This window comes from Sorex fumeus, unplaced genomic scaffold, assembly GCF_029834395.1.
Source record: "Sorex fumeus unplaced genomic scaffold, SorFum_2.1 ptg000047l, whole genome shotgun sequence".
Classification (NCBI taxonomy): Eukaryota; Metazoa; Chordata; class Mammalia; order Eulipotyphla; family Soricidae; genus Sorex; species Sorex fumeus.
Window position 1 is genome coordinate 54,050,936 of NW_026606104.1, and position 17,674 is coordinate 54,068,609.

Consider the following 17,674-nt stretch of genomic DNA (forward strand, 5'->3'; position numbering starts at 1 on the left):
TTGAGAAACCATATGTGGTTCAGGGTATTCAGACATGACATTCAAGGCAGGAGTCTTAACTTCTGTCCTATCTCTCTGGTTCCCAGCTCTATTCTTTTTTTTTTTTTTTTTTTGGTGAGAGGGGTGGTCACACCCAGCAATTCTCAGGGGTTATTCCTGGCTCTGCAGTCAGGAATTACTCCTGGTAGTGCTGGGGGACCATATGGGATGCTGGGGATCAAACCTGGGTCGGCCGCATGCAAGGCAAACACCCTTTCACTCTGGTCTCAACCCCCAGCTTTATTCTTGAGAATTATTCCCTAAAGCAGTTTGGGATAACCTCAGGCTTTCTGCATCTCCTAAGATATTGCTCTTATCCAAGTTACAAGTTATGCCCTAGAGTTTTGTTTGTAGTGTATATAGATTCCTATTTTCCCATCCATTGTATATTGTTTTGTGTATTCAACTAAAGACCTAAAGTTTACATTGAAAAGTTCACTATTGGGGAACCAGAGAGATAATGATTGAAACACTTGCCTTGCATGTGGCCAACCCCTGTTCAGTCCCTGTTCTTGCATATGATCCTCCAAACACTGTCAGGAGTGATTCCTGGGCTGAAGAGATGGGTCGGGTTCTTGCCTTGCAGATGGCTACCCAGGTTCAATCACTGACATCCCATATAGTCCCCTAAGCATTGTCAGGTGTAATTCTTGAGTTCAGAGCCAGGAATAACTCCTTAGCATTGCCAGGTTCCTCCCCACCACCCCACCCCCAAGTCCCCTGCCCCCAAACAAATAAAAAGAATTAGGAGTGATCCTGGAGTATCTCACCGTGTGTGACCCCAAAGCAAAACAACAAATGAAAGATCACTGTTGAACCAGAGAGATAGTACAAAGGTTATGCATTTCCCTTGCGTTCTCAACAATGATTCAAATCCCAGAAACGTATATTGTCCCTGAACTACCCCCAGGTGTGATCCCTTAGCCCCACTGCGTATGTCTCCCCCTCAGAAAAATTATAGAGCGAGTTATCCCTCCTCCCTCAATTTTCCTGTTCTCAGTTCTGTAATTCACTGAGTCTCAAGTTTGGAGAAGTGTTGGAAGATGATGTATGAGCATAGCCCCAGAGTACTCTTGACTCCTTGAATAATTAAATATATCTGCCTTCTCCAAGTGTATTTAACATTGCTGTGGAAAACACATGCATAAGGCAAGTGCTTTAAACCTCTCCTTGGCTTATTACTTGCTTTGCTATATCAAAACCATTCCATTCACAGTCCCATTGTTTTATATATTATATTTCTTCCTGTGAATGCAGGTGATCATGTACAGTACCTGCTTTATGTGTAGTGTCCAAACCACATACTTTTATTTAGAAAATTGCAGGGAAGAACTCTGGCAGCCTCTGTGGGGAAAGAGAAAACTGGAGAGGCACAGGCTTCTGGAGTCTGAAACAGCCTTACTGCTGTTGGTGAATTCTTCAGGTTTTTTTTTGGGGGGGGGAGTGGGGTGGTTACACCCAGCAATACTCGGGGGTTGTTCCTATTTCTGCACTCAGCAATTATTCCTGGCAGTGCTCAGGGGACTGTATGGGATGCCGGAGATCAAACTCGGGTTGGCCACATGCAAGGCATGTACGCTACCCACTGTACTCTTTCTAGCCCCAGTTTCTTGTGTTTGAACAACTGAATTGAACATTAGATTTTATTCAAGTAATAGCATCCTGTAGGGTTAGGACTTGGCTTCTTCTGAGCCTTTTGTTTGGTTTCCTTTTTTCCTTTGGTCTTGCAATAGAATTTATCATTTCTTTCTATTGTATTTGTGATAACATAAGGGTAAGGGTAAAGGCCCTCCCGTTGATCGTCGATTTGCTCGAGCGGGCCCAGTAACGTCTCCATTGGAGACTTTGTTGTTACTGTGTCTGGCATATCGAATACTCTCGGTAGCTTGCCGGGCTCTCCGAGAGGGGCGGAGGAATCGAACTCGGGTCGGCCATGTTGGCCGCGTGTAAGGCGAACACCCTACCCGCTGTGCTATCGCTCCTGATTATAATAAATTTTTGTTGGTGTTTGTGGTATACAGAAGTACTCCATCACTTCCATAACCAAAGTGCAAAAGACCAGCCACTGTCTTTATTTCATTTAGTCCACTTTTTCCCCTTCACAATTTTATCTGTGTGTGTGTGTGTGTGTGTGTGTGTGTGTCGTGGTGGTATCTTTCTTTTTTTTCCCTTTTAGTTGGGGGAGGCTATACCCCTCAGTTCTCAGGGTTTACTCCTGGCTCTGTGCTCTGGGGTCAGTTCTGCATAGGGAATCCATTTGTGGTGTCAGGAATCACCCTTGGTCAGCCACATGCAAGGCAAGTACCTTGACCCATGTACTGTCTAGCTTCTGTTTTATCATTTTTAATGGTCTAAAACTGATCCTTCCATGAACCCAATTAACTGTTCATTTCCACTTGGTGAATTCTAGTTCTTCTCCGAATCTCAATTGTGATGCTCATAAATAATCCAAATTTTACTTTCACTGTGGTGAGTTTTAACTCTTTAGAGCCCACGAAGTTATTTTAGACAGTTTGACTGGTACAGTTGATGAATTTGTAGTGATTTTATATTGAAATGTTATCCTTTTGATGACATTGCTTTTTGATTATATTGCATATAAATTGCTTTTTGGTGACACTGCAGATTAAAAACAACACTAGTCCAATTTCTTTCCCTAGGCTTTGAAAGCCTGTAGGTATTTTGGGAGGTTTGTAGGATCGCATCATTCCATTGAAAACCATCCAGATGCCTCAGTCATTGCTGATCTTATAATCTTTTTCTTCCTTAGTTGGTTCACAAAAAAGGAGAGGGTGGGTGGCTATGGAGATGAAGATGTTTCAACATGGAGTTCAATATAACCATCTGCTCTGCTTTTGATGTGGTTTTTCATCTTTTTTGGGAGTGGGGAGGGTATTTTCATATTTATTTTCACCCTTTTTTTTAATGTTGCATTCATTTCCTTTTTATTTTTGTGTTGTGAATTTCCTGTTACTCTGTCTTGTCTTTACCTTGGTTGGTGGCAAAAGGAACCAGCAGGGCTGAAGACCCTCCGTCTGGTGAGCATGCCCTCCTGGCGCCATGCAAACAGCGAGGAACAGGAGGAGGAAGATGATGATGATGTAGTAGGTCCCATGCGGAAGCAGTACCCCTGCTGGCACTACTACAAGGCCATCAGAGAGTTGGAAGTTCTCTTGGTCTCCAAGTAGCTCAGTTACCAATTGCCTTCTTCCCTAATCATCTGAGAATTTAGGTCCCAAAGAAGGTGGTTAAAACTAATTATGCCTCTTGCCACTGTTAGATGATACTGGAGCAGAAATTGTTTTGTTTCTCAGAGAATATTTGGCACAAAAAGAATAGTGGTACTTGGAGGTGTCAAATCCCCTTGTGACCTGGAGACCCTCAAAGCTCTCTGCTGGCCTTGCTGCATTGCCTGGGTTCAGATTGCAGGCTGTGGAAAGTTCAGTTGACAGCATGTTGGTTAATTGCTCATGGCTTCACACTCCCAACTAACTGATTCTCTCTCCACCTCTGTAGCCTTTAGGTTCTCACCACACACTGTGCTGTTTGTTTTCAAAGTGTCTGTTTTTGGCAAATCACTCACTGCATGGTGATTTTTCTGCCTTGGTTATTAAGATCTTTAGCTGCTAGAGAAAATGGAGATTTAACTTGCATGCTTAGGGTAGTTATTTTTGGTGGGGTACACATAAAGAGTAAAGATTAGAATGTTTAAGTGAGGCATTTACAGTTGATGACTAAATTATAAGCCATGATCTTTCTTCAGGAATAGGATTAATGTTCCCATTCCTTGTCCTCTTAAAGCAATTTTTTTCATCTCACTTCCCATTACCTTTGAGTATTCAATTTTACAGATTCTAAGCCAATGTTTCTCAACAATTTTCTGACTGTGGCCCCATCCTAAGAGTTGACTTCATAGTTTTATTACCTGTCATATACATCTCCCTCACCGGTGGCCCCCTTGGTAGATACTGGGTGCCTACAGGGATCCATGGTTGAGAAATGCTGTTCTAAACCATTTAAATACACTGGTTAATTTAGCAGAAATTATCCTGAAGAAGAGATTCTTGTTTAAAAAAGTATTCCTTGGAGCCTGAGTGATAATGCAGAGAGTAGAGCATTTGCCTTGTACTCTGCCGACCCGGGTTCGATACCTGGCATCTCTTATGGTCCCCAGAGCACTGCCAGGAGTAATTCCTGAGTGCATTGCTGGATGTGACCCAAAAACAAACAAATGAAAAAGTTATTTCTAAACCTTTATCTTCTTGCGCAGAAAGATCTCAGCATCTCCCTGTATTACCCTAAAGTTTAGGAAAGTTGCTCAGAAGTATTGGGAGATGCTTTCACTCTGGTATTTCCATGTGTTGAATTATTGCCTGTCCATTTCCTCCTGGGACAATGTTTCCTGTGTGTAGACAGTCACAGAGCCACAGCTGATATTTCATCAGTGCTTAAGTTAGTGCCAATTTAAGTGAACTAGGTATAATCTAGTGAAAGAAATGTTTTAGTCTTAGTTTTAGTAAAATAAAGACATTAGGACATGAGCAGGAGAAGACATTCCGGAGGTAGGTAAGCATCCATCCATGTACTCTGGGCAAACAGACTTCATACTCTTTTAAGCGGGTAATACTTGAACCATCGACAGGTTTTAGATAGAGATATTCACCTGTGCCTTATCTGACTTTAGGATTGAAGGGAAAAAATAATTTTTTCTGGAATATTATATTGAATAGCCTTATATCATGAAGGTTCCCCCCCCCCCCCCCCCGGTATTTTATGCTGATGGGCTGGAGTGATAGCATAGCAGGTAGGGCATTTGCCTTGCATGTGGCTGACCCAGGTTCGATTCCTCCGTCCTTCTCGGAGAGCCTGGCAAGCTACAGAGAATATCCCGTCCACACGGCAGAACCTGGCAAGCTCCCCATGACGTATTTGATATGCCAAAAACAATAGCAGCAAGTCTCACAATGGAGACGTTACTGGTGCCCGCTCGAGCAAATCAATGAATGGGATGACAGTGCTATTTTATACTATTTATTTTTCCATATATCTGGAAAACAAGTTTATTTCTGATTTTTGCCTCTCATTTTGAAATTTTTCACTTACTGAATGAGCATGTCTAAAAACTGTTCTCTAGTTTAAAATAGTTTCGATTGCCAGGTTTCTAAGAAGGTTTTGTCCATTATCTACAGTTTGCTGTTAAGATACCTTTCTATTTTATTAGCATTTAACTGTGTCTTTAGGACACAGAGCCACAGTCTGTTTCTATCAACCTCACACCCAGAATCAAGTTCTGTCATATATGGTTACAGGAAAAACTGTGGAAATGCTGGGCACTGATTCTGCATTTGTATCCACATAGTTCCATGATGCGTAGGGCAGACCTCAAAAGCATGAACATGTCCTGCCATAGAGTGGGGCTTATTCCTAAATAATTGTAGTGCTCCCACATCTGGCTTCTATTTAAGGAATTTGTTGTGGTCTTTTAGGCTCTGAAACAAAAGAGGAAAGGGGTCTGCATGGATTAGTAGCTGTAACTAAAATTAACATCTTCCCCATTTTATTATTTTTTTTTTTGCAGCCTCGGGAAAAGGGCAGGATGCGTTTTCATAGGTTGCAGAATGTGCAGATTGCCCTGGACTTCCTAAAGCAGCGACAGGTAAGACAGTCTCGTGCTCCCTGTTCTGCCAGGGAACTTTGGTTTGATTCCCTGATTAGGGATGTTGTCAGTGCCCTTGGTGAGCTTTAACAAGTAAACGTTAGATTTGACCGCCCAGTTTCAACTCTTGCTTGCTAGTTTGCAACTGTATTATGGTTAGATCATTTGGTAGACCTTGCTTTTTAGATTGAACTGTGGGTGGAGGTCAAAATGAAGATGAAGGAAGAGCCTGCAAGTGGGGAAAAGCTCTATCATCCAAAAAGAGAAAAACCAGAATGCCATGCCCTTATGACCAGATTAGTATCATGATTATGGCTGTTGACTAGCATCTCAGGTCCGAGGGAAAGATTTGGGTGACATGAAAGAAAAGGATTTTTTGTGGGTTTTTTTTTTGGGGGGGGTAGGTAGTTCACACGAACTGCTCAGGGGTTACATCTGGCTCTGTACTCAGGAATTACGTCTGATGGTGCTATGTGGGATAACAGGACCAAACTCTGGTTGGCCACATGCGCGTACAAGACAAACACCCTGCCCACTGTACTATCATTCCAGCCCCAGTCTTAGAACATTAAACCTGGAAGATACCTTAGTATCTACTAGGCCAATGTCTGCATTTTACAGTAAGGAAACTGGGATCTTGACAAGTGGAATGCCCTGCTCAAATCACCTAAAAATTTAGAGCAAAGTGGTGACTTTACTCAGATCTCATTTGTAGTTTAAGGATCTGGCCATTATCTGCTCTATTTTCGATATAATATCTTTCCTCCCATTGATTCATAATTGATGAAACCAAGTAAGTCTAGGAATTATGGAATAGATTCAGAATATAGTGCTTACTTATCCTTGAAAGAAAAAAGGAAAAAAAATGTCTCTTCCTCTTGAGATACAGGGAGAAGGAAAATAGGAGGGATAAAGATACAGCTATAGTTGTGATGGAGAGGAAGATGGTGAGGGACCTAGAGAGACCGCCTGCCTAGAGAAACTGTGCACAGCATAGTAGCACAGCCCTCCCCTTGTTCATCAGTTTGCTCGAGCAGGCACCAGTAACGTCTCCATTGTGAGACTTGTTACTGTTTTTGGCATATTGAATACGCCATGGGTAGCTTGACAGGCTTTGCTGTGAGACTGTATGAAAAAGAAACTGTATGGTTGCCAGGCATCGTATGGGTCAAGGTGACATTAAACATATTTGTCAAGTTATTTTTTATGTTCCTTTTTTGTCATGCTTATATAACAGCAATTATTAACTTGGAAAATATTTTTCTGTATTCTCCTGTAGCAGAAATGTCCTTGCCTAAAGTTAGTAGAAACCAGAGGGAGCCTAAATGGGCAAGTTTAATTGAAAAGAACTGATTAGAAATTTAAGAGCAAGGAGTAGATTTGGTTACTGTGACAGAATGAGAAAGAACACAAGCAGGTAAGAACTGTGGACTCAGAGGGCAGAGAACTCTAGAACTGTTCTTGGTAGTGTGAGGTTTCAGTTCTTGGTAAGGGTGAGGTCTCAGCTGTAGCTTTGCCTGTGTCTAGCACAGACTGAAAGTGAAAATTGCCAAAATTGGGAAGGCGGATGAATTGTGTCAATGAGGTCATTGTGCTGTGGGTCATTGAGTGCTAAAATGACTCAGAAAGATTGTAGAATAGGTTAGAAGGAAAGTTGAATTAGGTGCTAAGTAATTGAGAAAAGGATTAGTGGAGCCTGGAAGGGAAAATTCGTAATCAAAGAGAAAGCTGATAGAAGTGGGGCTGAGGAATACAGACTTGTTTGACAGTGCAAACCTGCATTTGTGATGCTTTTAGTGGTTGTTTATTAGAAAAAGTGCATGGACTGGAAGGGAAGCTTGTTTTATCTCCAGTATATGGTAGAGGAAACAGATTTAATAAGCCAGAACACTGGCGGATCTGGAATCTTCTGAGATCCTGCTTCATAGATGGACTTTTTCTTTTAGCTATCAAGGACATACATTCACTCTTTATGCTTTTGGTGTACAAAATTACTGCATCTTCACCACCACCAGACTGCCAAAGACCTAAGATCTTTGGCAAGATCTTGACCTAAGATCAAGCACCATTGTCCTTGTGCCACCTCTTGCTCCCTCTGTGGTGGTCTCTTTTATAACCACCTTAGTTCCATTAATGTGCAATCTGCTTCATGACCTAGTCACTGCTCAGTGATCCCTCACGTCCAAATACCATCACATTGGGCTTTAGAACTTAACACAAATGTTAGGAGGGACACAAACATTTAGTCTACAGCACCAGGACACGATTAGTAAGAAAGAGACCCTTCTGTTTGGTGCCACTAGGGTTCTTTAGAGACACACAAATTTCAGTGTGTTTGAAAATACTGAATAAGTCTTGTCATGAGATGATGATAGGAAAAGCGTTCAGGAGTTGAGGTGGAAGCGGGTTGGTTTCCCTGAAACACTTGGTTTCTGCACTCAGAACCTAAGGTCGTCTCTTCTCCAGCATACAGTTGGTCACCCTGATAGGGGAAGGTGGTCAGGAGAGATTTGGGAGTAAAGTGGAAGTGGAGGGAGGCAGGAGATGGGAAGATCTCTGACAAAGTAGAACAAGTGGAAGTGAGAGCAAGCCAAAGACTGGCAGGGGAAAAGGCCTCTCTCTCTCCCTCTTAACTTAAAAAAAGGGAAAAAGCAAGGTCTGATGACTTAATAAAACAGTAGCTTATAATATCATGTGCTGTTACAGGTTGCTTTGCAAGTGGGAATGCAAAGTGGTTTAATCTCTAGAAAATAGTTGGCAGTTTCTTATGGAGCCATAAATATACCATATGGCCTAGCAGGCCCACACTTAGGATTTAGCCTAGAGAATGAAAACATGCTTGCACAAAAAACAGTCTGTGAATATAGTTTTATTCATAATTGGCTGAAACTGAAAACAAATTGCCATGTATCCTAAAAGGGATTAGTGGATCATATCACTACAATGATTCGAATACTACCCAGTAATGAAAGAAAGAACAATCTACAATTTATGCAACAATTTGGATGGGAACACAATGGCATAATGCTCAGTGGGGGGGGGGCAGGTATCAAAAGATTACATACCATATGATTCTATTTGACTTTATGGTAAAAGGAAAATTAGGAACAGATTATTGGTTACCTTGAATTAGGTTACTTGTAAAGGGGGGGTGACTTTTGATTATAAAGAAGCAGCATACAATCACATTTAGTGGGTGATAATGTTTATCATTATTACCTGTGATCCTGTTTGTATTGATAGTACATGAATCTATACATGTGTCAGAACTCATGGACATGACATCCAAAAAGTCACTATAAATGTATGTAAATGACAAAGGTCTATTAAAAAATGAAACAAAAAGTCCCAGAACTCTGACATAAACTTCTGTTTCTTTTTTCAGGTGAAACTAGTGAATATTCGAAATGATGACATCACAGATGGCAACCCCAAGCTGACCCTGGGCCTGATCTGGACCATTATTTTACATTTCCAGGTAGGGCCTATGAAGTTTATGATTCCTGTTTCATTGCTTTCTTTGGACATGGCATTTAAAGTAGTGGTCTTCAACCACTGTTCCACACAAACAAATGGTGATCTGATCGGCAAGTGTGGAAAATTTGAAAAGTACTGGTATACTCTCTTGGTTATAACTGCTGGTTTGTGGTCCAGTATACAGAACAAGCGCAGATGCTAAAAGATTGAAGAAGTTTACTTGTTTTTAAAATTTTTTAAAATTATTTGGACTTTGGGCAGCATCTGGCTGTGCTGAGAGCTTATTCCTGGTTTTGTGCTCAAAAATAACTTCTAGTAGTTTGGGGGAGCATATGGGTTCCAAGGCAAGTGCCAACCCTACTGTACTTTCTCTCTCCAGTCCTGAAGAACACAACTTTAAGTCTCACTGTCATCAATGGGCAGCACTGAGTTTCTCTTTATTTAGAGGCCAGCTAGTGTGGTGTTGTAAAGGAAGAGTTGAAGGGCCTAGTGACAAAGCTGTTGTAACCTAGACCGAGAGCTTCCTAATTATTTGCATGATGTAGTTGGATTTTTCTCTTGTGTGTGCGGTTGCCTTGTGAATGGAAGTCTGGTTATTAAAAGTCTGCTCAGCTGAGTCAAAACTGGCTCTTCAGAGACTCCTAAGTTTGAGGGGTGGGGAGAGATGTTGGTTTTGATGCTTTAGAAGGGTGGCGTGAAGACCTATTATTCTGCTTTGATGTAGGCTTCTCATCACTAATAATCTTAAAATGAGTCTGGTTAATTGTAGCACTGTTTAGTCAGTTTGGAGTGCCATAATGGATACCATAGACTGGGTGGCTTAAATGTTTTTAACATTTATTTCTCTAGATTCTGAATACTAGTAAGTTCAAGATAAAGTGTGGTTGGGTTCTTTGTAAAAGCGTTCCATGGTACTTTCATGCAGATGTGTATTGTTGTCCACTCATGGGACCTCATCTAAAACTAAATCACTTCCTTAGGGTTCCGCCTCCAGATATCATTACTTTGAGAACTAGGGCCTCAACTGAACTTTGAGAGAGTTCTTGCATTCAGTCCCAAGGAAGCCCTTAGCTGGGTTTGTATAGGTGCTTATAAGCACTTCTTGTACCACCCATCACACACATGAATAGTAGTACCATGAGTAGTGGTAGTCTTTACTCAGTCACATCATCTTCCTGTTTCTCCTGTTTCCCAAGAGAGTAAATTTCTGTCTCTGTCTCCCCTTCTCTCCTTCCCACTCTCTTTGTCCTTCCTTCCTTCCTTCCTTCCTTCCTTCCTTCCTTCCTTCCTTCCTTCCTTCCTTCCTTCCTCCCTCCCTCCCTCCCTCCCTCCCTCCCTCCTTCCCTCTCTCCTGCCCCTTCTTGATTTTGGGTTCTTGATTTTGGAGCCATACGTGGCACTGCTCAGGAGCTCCCCCGAGTGAATCAGTTGTGTTGCTCCCAGATCTGCCCTTTTTCACTAGTTTCTACCAGTGCCTAAGGTAAACTCACACTCCACTCCACTGTGGTAACTTAATATCTACCAACCCACCTTACCATTCTCCCTCCTCTTTACTCGTAAAACTTCGAGAGGATTTCTTTCAGTTTCCCCACTCCTTGGAAAATTAGTTTTTCCAAAATAGGGTGTACACCTGATGGTTCTGGAGAGTCATGTGATCTTGGGACCTCAAATATGCTAGACTCGAGCTGTCTCCTTAGACACCAAAGGGCAAATCCCTTTCCAGTCTGATTGCTATTGGTAAGGTATACACCTTTTTTTTTTTTTTTAAGAAAGACTGCCTGGAATCACTTTAGCCCAACCAAACGAAATCATTTCTCAGGCAGCTCTCCCATACCCAATTGCTGTATACCAGTCTCATAAATGAGAGGGAGCACCAACTGGGCAGAGAGGTTAATGTATTATTCAAGACACCGATGACTGGGGCTGAGGTGACTTTAGATGTAGTTGGGGAGTTAGCACCACCTGCTGGTTTATGATTGAATAGCGAATATCCCCAAATTCCTTAGACTGAAAATATTCTGAATTTGGGGCTTGCTACTTTGGGGCTTTGGTTTGCAACTAATATTAACAATCTGCAGCATGGGGATAACTTGTAATTTTTTGAACCATGGAGTTTCCTGGGGCATGCTTTGGATATAAATAACCAGGAAAATGAACTTGGCAAATGTTCCATGTGAACAAGACCTTGTTGAGCCATCTTCCTTGGAGCACACCTGAATAGAGTTTTTAAAAAGGAACTTCTTGTTCGTTTGTATTTTTCCATACATCTGCCTTCACGGTGAATCTCCAGTGTGAGTCTCAGTTGTGAGGTAAGGAAAATCTTAACTATCTGTGTGGCTACTCTGTAGCAAACTTTCTTTAATCTTTTTTTTTTTTCTTTTTGGGTCATACCAGGTGATGCTCAGGGGTTACTCCTGGCTCTGCATTCAGGAATTACTCCTGGAGGTGTTGGAGAACATATTGGATGCCAGGGATTGAACCCCACTTGGCCATGTGCAAGGCAAAAGCTCTATCTGCTATACTATCACTCCAGCCCCAGCTGACTTTCTTTAAAAAGGAAAACCTAAGGGTCACAGAGATAATACAGCAGGTAGAACACTTCCCTTCCATGTAGCTGACCTGGGTTCCATCCTCAGAACCTGGGACTGGGCACGGTGCCAAGAGTAAACCCTGGGTGTAGCTGGGTGTGGCTCCCAAACAAAAAGCAAGTGAAAAGGAAAGGGAAACTCAGGTGCCAAAATTAATGTTTTGGTGACTTTTTGGTGATATGAGTCTGTTGTTGTTAGAAGTCAGTCCCTGGAACATTCTTTTTTTTTTTTTTTATGTAGGAGTACTGCTATTTATTCAGCCATTGATTAGCTGATTGAATTGGGCATGAACTCCAACCTTACTTTTTTTTTCCATTATTTTATAATTTTATTTATGGAATCACCATGAGAGCAGTTACAAAGCTTTCGGGTTTAAGTCTTAGTTATACAGTGAAACACCCGTACCTTCACCAGTGCCCATTCTCCACCACCAAAAACCTCAGTATACCCCCATCTCACACCCTCCCCCCACTTGTGGAGCAGATGATTTCCACATTACTCTCTCTCTCTCTATTTGGATCACATTCAATATTTTGAATACCGGACCCACCATTATTATTTGGGATTTTACCCGAACACTCAGATCTGCTGAAAAGGCAACAGTAGACAATTCGTTTTGTATTGCTAGTTAAGAATAACATATGATGTTGTGTGGCTGCAGTAGTGGCCGCATGGTTTTGAAATTCCAAAGTTTTAACACTTAAATCTGGAGGGATTTCTGTCAAAACCTGCTGGGTTCTGAGATTTGTTCCTGAGTCTCTGGGTTCATGGCTGCTAAGCAGCTTGATCAGGAGCCAGAGACGCAGTTCGTGGGTGATGACTTGGGGTCTCGTTGGGGTGGGGAGGAAAGGACCGGTTCCATCCCCATCACGTGAGGCCCTGCATGTCTCGTCATTGCAGGCCCAAACCTGACTGTCCAGTGGCTTCTGGAGGATAGTGGCCACCGGGCCGCCAGGGGGAACAGGCCAAGGCACAAAACCTATTCCCACCTGGGTTGGCCCAGCATCGGTAACCTACTTCAGGGACCGGACGCATTTCTGCCAAAAGCCGTTGGGTTTCGAGATTTGTCTCTGAGTCTCTGGGATCATGGCTGTTAAGCAGTTTGATCAGGAACCAGAGAGGCCATGCTTCCAATTATATAGCTGAGCTGAGGTGGTTTGTGGGTGTGTCTCCCATATACCTAACTTTGGGCTGTTTACTTTATTGGTAAGCTTTGCCCCAAGTTGTTGGGGTCTGGCCAAAGGCACAGCAGCAATTTTGGGGTTTCTGGAAGTCTGATGCACCATCAGGCTGCTGATGCACTCGCCTCACAGGTACAGATTGACCTGCTGGCGGCACCATACCCCCAGTACCTGGAACATTCTTAAAGAAAAAAGTCACATTCATTCCAAGTCATTTAGAAGTTGTGCTATCTTCAAATAAAAACCATTGTCATTAAGAAGCATTCATTGATGGGCATTTGAATATCAGTTTTTGGATAAACATTTTCCAAGAGGTAATCTTGTTATCACTTGATCACTTGACTTCCCGTTAATCTTGTTATAGCAGCAGTGCTGGAAAATAATCTACTTTGTGGCGGTTGGCAGTTTTTAATTTGTTTTTGGGCCACACTTGGGAATGCTCAGGGGTTACTCCTAGCTCTTGGCTCAGAAATCACTCCTGGCAGTGCTTTGAGGACCATATGGTATTCCAGGGATTGAACCTGGGTTGGCCACATGCAAGTCAAGTGCCCTACCTGCTGTACTCTATCTTTGGCCACAAGTCACAAATTTACTATATAAATTAGGTTCAGGACTAGAGCGATAGTGTAGTGTTCTTGCCTTACGTATACCAGACCTGGGTTTGATTCCTGGCACCCCATATGATCCCCCAGCCCCAGGTATGGCCCTTCTCCCCAGTATTTCCCTTTTTCTACAGTTAATTGTTTCATTCACTTTGTTTTTGGTGCTGCTGCAGTGCTGAGGAGCACATGATGATAGGGGTCAAACTCAGGGCCTCGCACATTAACTGTTTTAAAACATTGTTTTAGTTACAATTTTATTGTTTATTTGATCTATAATGGTACATTTAAAAAATGTAAATTGAAGTATAATTTCCATACCATAGAATTGGCCCATTTTCATTGTATAATTCAACATTTTTTATGAGTTATACAACTATTAGCATAATCCAGTTTTAGAGCATTTTTATCACTGCATTGAGATTCTTTCCTGCCCATATGCATTTATTCTCCCTGTCCCATCTCTAGCCTCAGACAACTATTATTCCATCTTCTCTCTCTAGAGATTGGCCTATTCTGGATATTTCATAGAAATTGAATTTCATAGTATGTGTTGTTCTGTCTCTGACTTATTTCTCTCTATGTAATATACTCAAGGGTCATTTGTGTAATATGTCAATACTTCATTTCTTTCACTGCTAGGTTGTAATCTGTTGTGTGGATATACCACATATTTGATCAATTTAGTAGTTGGTGGAAATATGAGTTGTTTCCATTTTTTGGCTATTTATAAATAGTATGATAGGAATATATGAGTTCCAGGCTTTAGATGGATTTTTTTTTCCTTTTTTTCCTTTTTTTTTTTTGCCTTTTTGGGTCACACCCAGCAATGTTCAGGGGTCACTCCTGGCTCTGCACTCAGAAATTACTCCTGGTGGTGCTTGGAGGACTATCTGGGATGCCGGGAATCGAACCAGGTCGGCCGCGTGCAAGGCAAACGCCCTACCCGCTGTGCTATCGCTCCGGCCCCTGGACGTTTGTTTTCATTTCTCTTTGGTCTCTGCCTCAAGTTGAATTGCTTGGTTGTAATATAAGTTTATGTACTACATTTTACGTATTTGATATGCCAAACATAGTGACAAGTGTCACAATGGAGATGTTACTGGGCCCGCTCGAGCCAATCGATGAACAATGGGAGGACAGTGACAGTGACTACATTTTCAGAAATTTTTAGACTTTCTATAGTAGCTCTGCCATTTTACACTACCATCAGCAATGTATAAGATTCCTATTTTCTCTACATTTTCACCAGCATTTGTTACTGTTTATCTTTCACATCATAGCTGTCACTGTGTGAATGAAATGGTATCCTTAAAGTTTTTGTTTGTAGAAAAAAGTTATTCTTTTTGTTTGGTTTATTGGGTTTGGGGCCAGAGGTGCTCAGGGATTTCAACTGGCTCTGCACTCAGGGATCTCTCTTGGCAGGCATCGTACAGCCGACCTGGGTTTGACTCCTGGCATATGGATCATCTGTTGTAGAACCTAGGTTCTGCACATGGTAGTGTGCAAGGCAAACACCCTTTCCACAGTTCTGTGGTTCTATCCAGGAAAACGAAGTCTTCAAAGGACCAGCTAGGGCACATAGAGCCTGTGGGAGATTCAGAATTGAGTCATCTAGACTCAGTCTTGCTTGACTATATAATGCGGGGAACTAAGAAGAGGTATACCATAAAATAGCTAGATATTTTACAACTAAGGTAATTAAGGACATGGCAATGAAATACAGTATTTATTTACTCAGTAGTTGGTAGCAGTTACTGTAACATGGTAACATGTAAAACTTACTAATGAACCATATAACTTTTAGTTTTTTCCCACAAGTTACCATTTTTATTGGTATCCAGTAAAATAAAAATAGATAAGAACCAATCTTCTTCTGCACATATAGCTTGCTGCTCTCTGCTTTTTTTCCTATTTGCTCTTGCAGCACAGCTGAATGCCTATTTGGTCCTTCCAATAGCTGGAAACTCTGCTGCACTGCCCAAGGAATTTCCCAGATACAAATAACCACTAATTCCTTCTTGATATTCTTAAAAACTTGGTTATCGAAGATTTCCATATAATAGCTATATTAGTGAGTGTGGGGAAGCACTCCCTGTTCAGAGTTTTGGGTTGACTGATAAAGAAATTCTTTTTTTTTTTTTTTTTTTTTTTTATGAGTTGGGGGTGGGAGACCACATATGGTACCAGGGCTTGAACCCAGCTAGGCCATGTGCAACGTAAGCACCTTACCTACTGTATTATTGCTCTGCCTCCAACCTTATGTAAAAACTTCTTGTTTTGTTTTGGGGCTGTACCTGGCAGTGCTCAGGGCTTTCTCCTGGCTCTGGGCTCTTGGCAGCTCAGGATCTTGTATGTATAGTTTCAGGAATTGAACCCAGATTGGCCCCAGGGAAGGCATGTGCCCTACCCACTGTACTATTTCTTCCCCCGCCCCCCCCCCCGAAGGATTTTTTTTTCCGTTCATCTTTTTGGCTCATACCCGGCCAAAAAGGAGTTACTCTTGGTTCATGCACTCAGGATACTCCTGGCAGTGCTCGGGGGACCATATGGGATGCTGGGAATTGAACCCTGGTTGGCTGCATGTAAGGCAAATGCCCTATCCGCTGTGCTATTGCCCCAGTCCCCCTCCCCCACAAGGGATTTTATTTGTAGTTTACATCTTCCCTGTCTTACTTGAGGGAGGACATGGTATACCTCCTGCTAGTTACTTATCAATGCATTTCTCTAGTCTTTTATTATTGATCTTCTATCAGCTCTTCTCACCAAGAACTCATATGTAAAACCAAATAGGAATGCAGAACACAACTATTAAATATATATTTCAGTAAAATTGCTATTAGGCCAGTAAAATTCAGTAAAATTGCTGTTATGCTATTTGTTGGTGCCTATGAAATAGAATAATGATGTAGAAATAAATACTATTAGTGGTTGTCATCTCAAGAGCGTATTCAGAGACTGATTCTAGATTTGAAATTTGTTACTGCCAATAAAACTGTGGTATATATATAATTTCATTAATGTTTATAGTTTGCAGGGTGCTTTAACATGTGGTGAAAAGATCTGAGGGTTGGGGAGATGGTTCAACGGGTGGAGCACTGCTTTCTTTGCAGGAGACTCTGATTTCATCCGGAGCATCAGAAGGCCCCCTGAGTGACTTGAGGTGTGACCATCCTCCTCCCCCAACAACAATGCTCATTGTGGCCCAAAACAAAAATAAACAATATGGGGCTAGGAATGTGTAAGTGATAGAACACATGCCTTGCATGTATGAGGCTCTGGGTTTAACCCCTGGCAGTTCAAAATAAATATAATGTTCAAACATGTACAAACTAGAGCTAAGTGGAGGGCTTTTTTCTTTTTTAACTTTAAGTTTTTAGTTAATGAAAGTTTCAAAGTCCTTATAAAAAGTATAGAAATATATGACAGATCCTTATCTGGTGGCCAACTTGAAAATTAGTTGTTAGTATTTTATTATATCTGCTTCAGTTTTCCCCTTTCTCTTTCACTTGTATCACTTGTCCCGTTGTTCATTGATTTGCTCAAGTGGGCGCCAGTAACGTCTCCATTTGTCTCTGTTGCATGCTAGCGTAGCCCAATGGCCTTTGGGGGGCTCTTTCAGGGTCAAGGGAATGAGACCCTTTATTGTTACTGTTTTTGGCATATCGAATACTCCACAGTTAGCTTGCCAATGCTCTGCCATCTCTTTCTCTTTAAAGAAAGAAAACAAAATGAGCCAACTTTCCTGCCTCTCCTACCCTGTTGCTGCAGAGCATAGCTATGTGCTCATGCCTGTCCTTTTGCATGCAGGAAATGTTTTTGTCTTTGTTAAAAACCTGGACCGGAATTGCTGGATTTTGCATGTTATTTTGCCATATTGCGCTCTGAAGACCTGTATACGTTGTAATAGACAGCACTCGCTACACTTTGACATGTTTGTTTCTTACCTGGATTCCAGTTTGGGCACCCTAACTAACAGTATTGTTTGTTTCTTTGCCTGGCACAGAACAGGTCCCCAGTAAGTGCTTGTTAAGAGGCTGAACAGATAATACAGCAGATAAGGAGCTTACCTTGTATGTGACTAACCCCAGTTAGAGAGCAGAGTCTGGCAAACTCCCCGTGGTATACCCAATA

At 41.8% G+C, this 17,674-nt stretch overlaps 1 protein-coding gene across 14 annotated transcripts in view; it reads left to right on the forward strand.

Moving 5' to 3' along the window:
- Positions 1 to 17,674, forward strand: part of MACF1 (microtubule actin crosslinking factor 1) — a 403,924-nt gene that overhangs the window by 160,304 nt on the left and 225,946 nt on the right. For 10 of the 14 annotated variants that reach the window (XM_056123699.1, XM_056123711.1, XM_056123702.1 and 7 more), the window contains exons 4-5: positions 5,618 to 5,695; positions 9,081 to 9,173. In XM_056123699.1, coding sequence (XP_055979674.1) covers positions 5,618 to 5,695; positions 9,081 to 9,173 — 171 coding nt within the window. Of the gene's footprint in view, positions 1 to 3,047; positions 3,144 to 5,617; positions 5,696 to 9,080; positions 9,174 to 17,674 lie in introns of all 14 variants that reach the window. The other 4 variants (XM_056123700.1, XM_056123697.1, XM_056123710.1 and 1 more) reach the window with 1 other exon arrangement.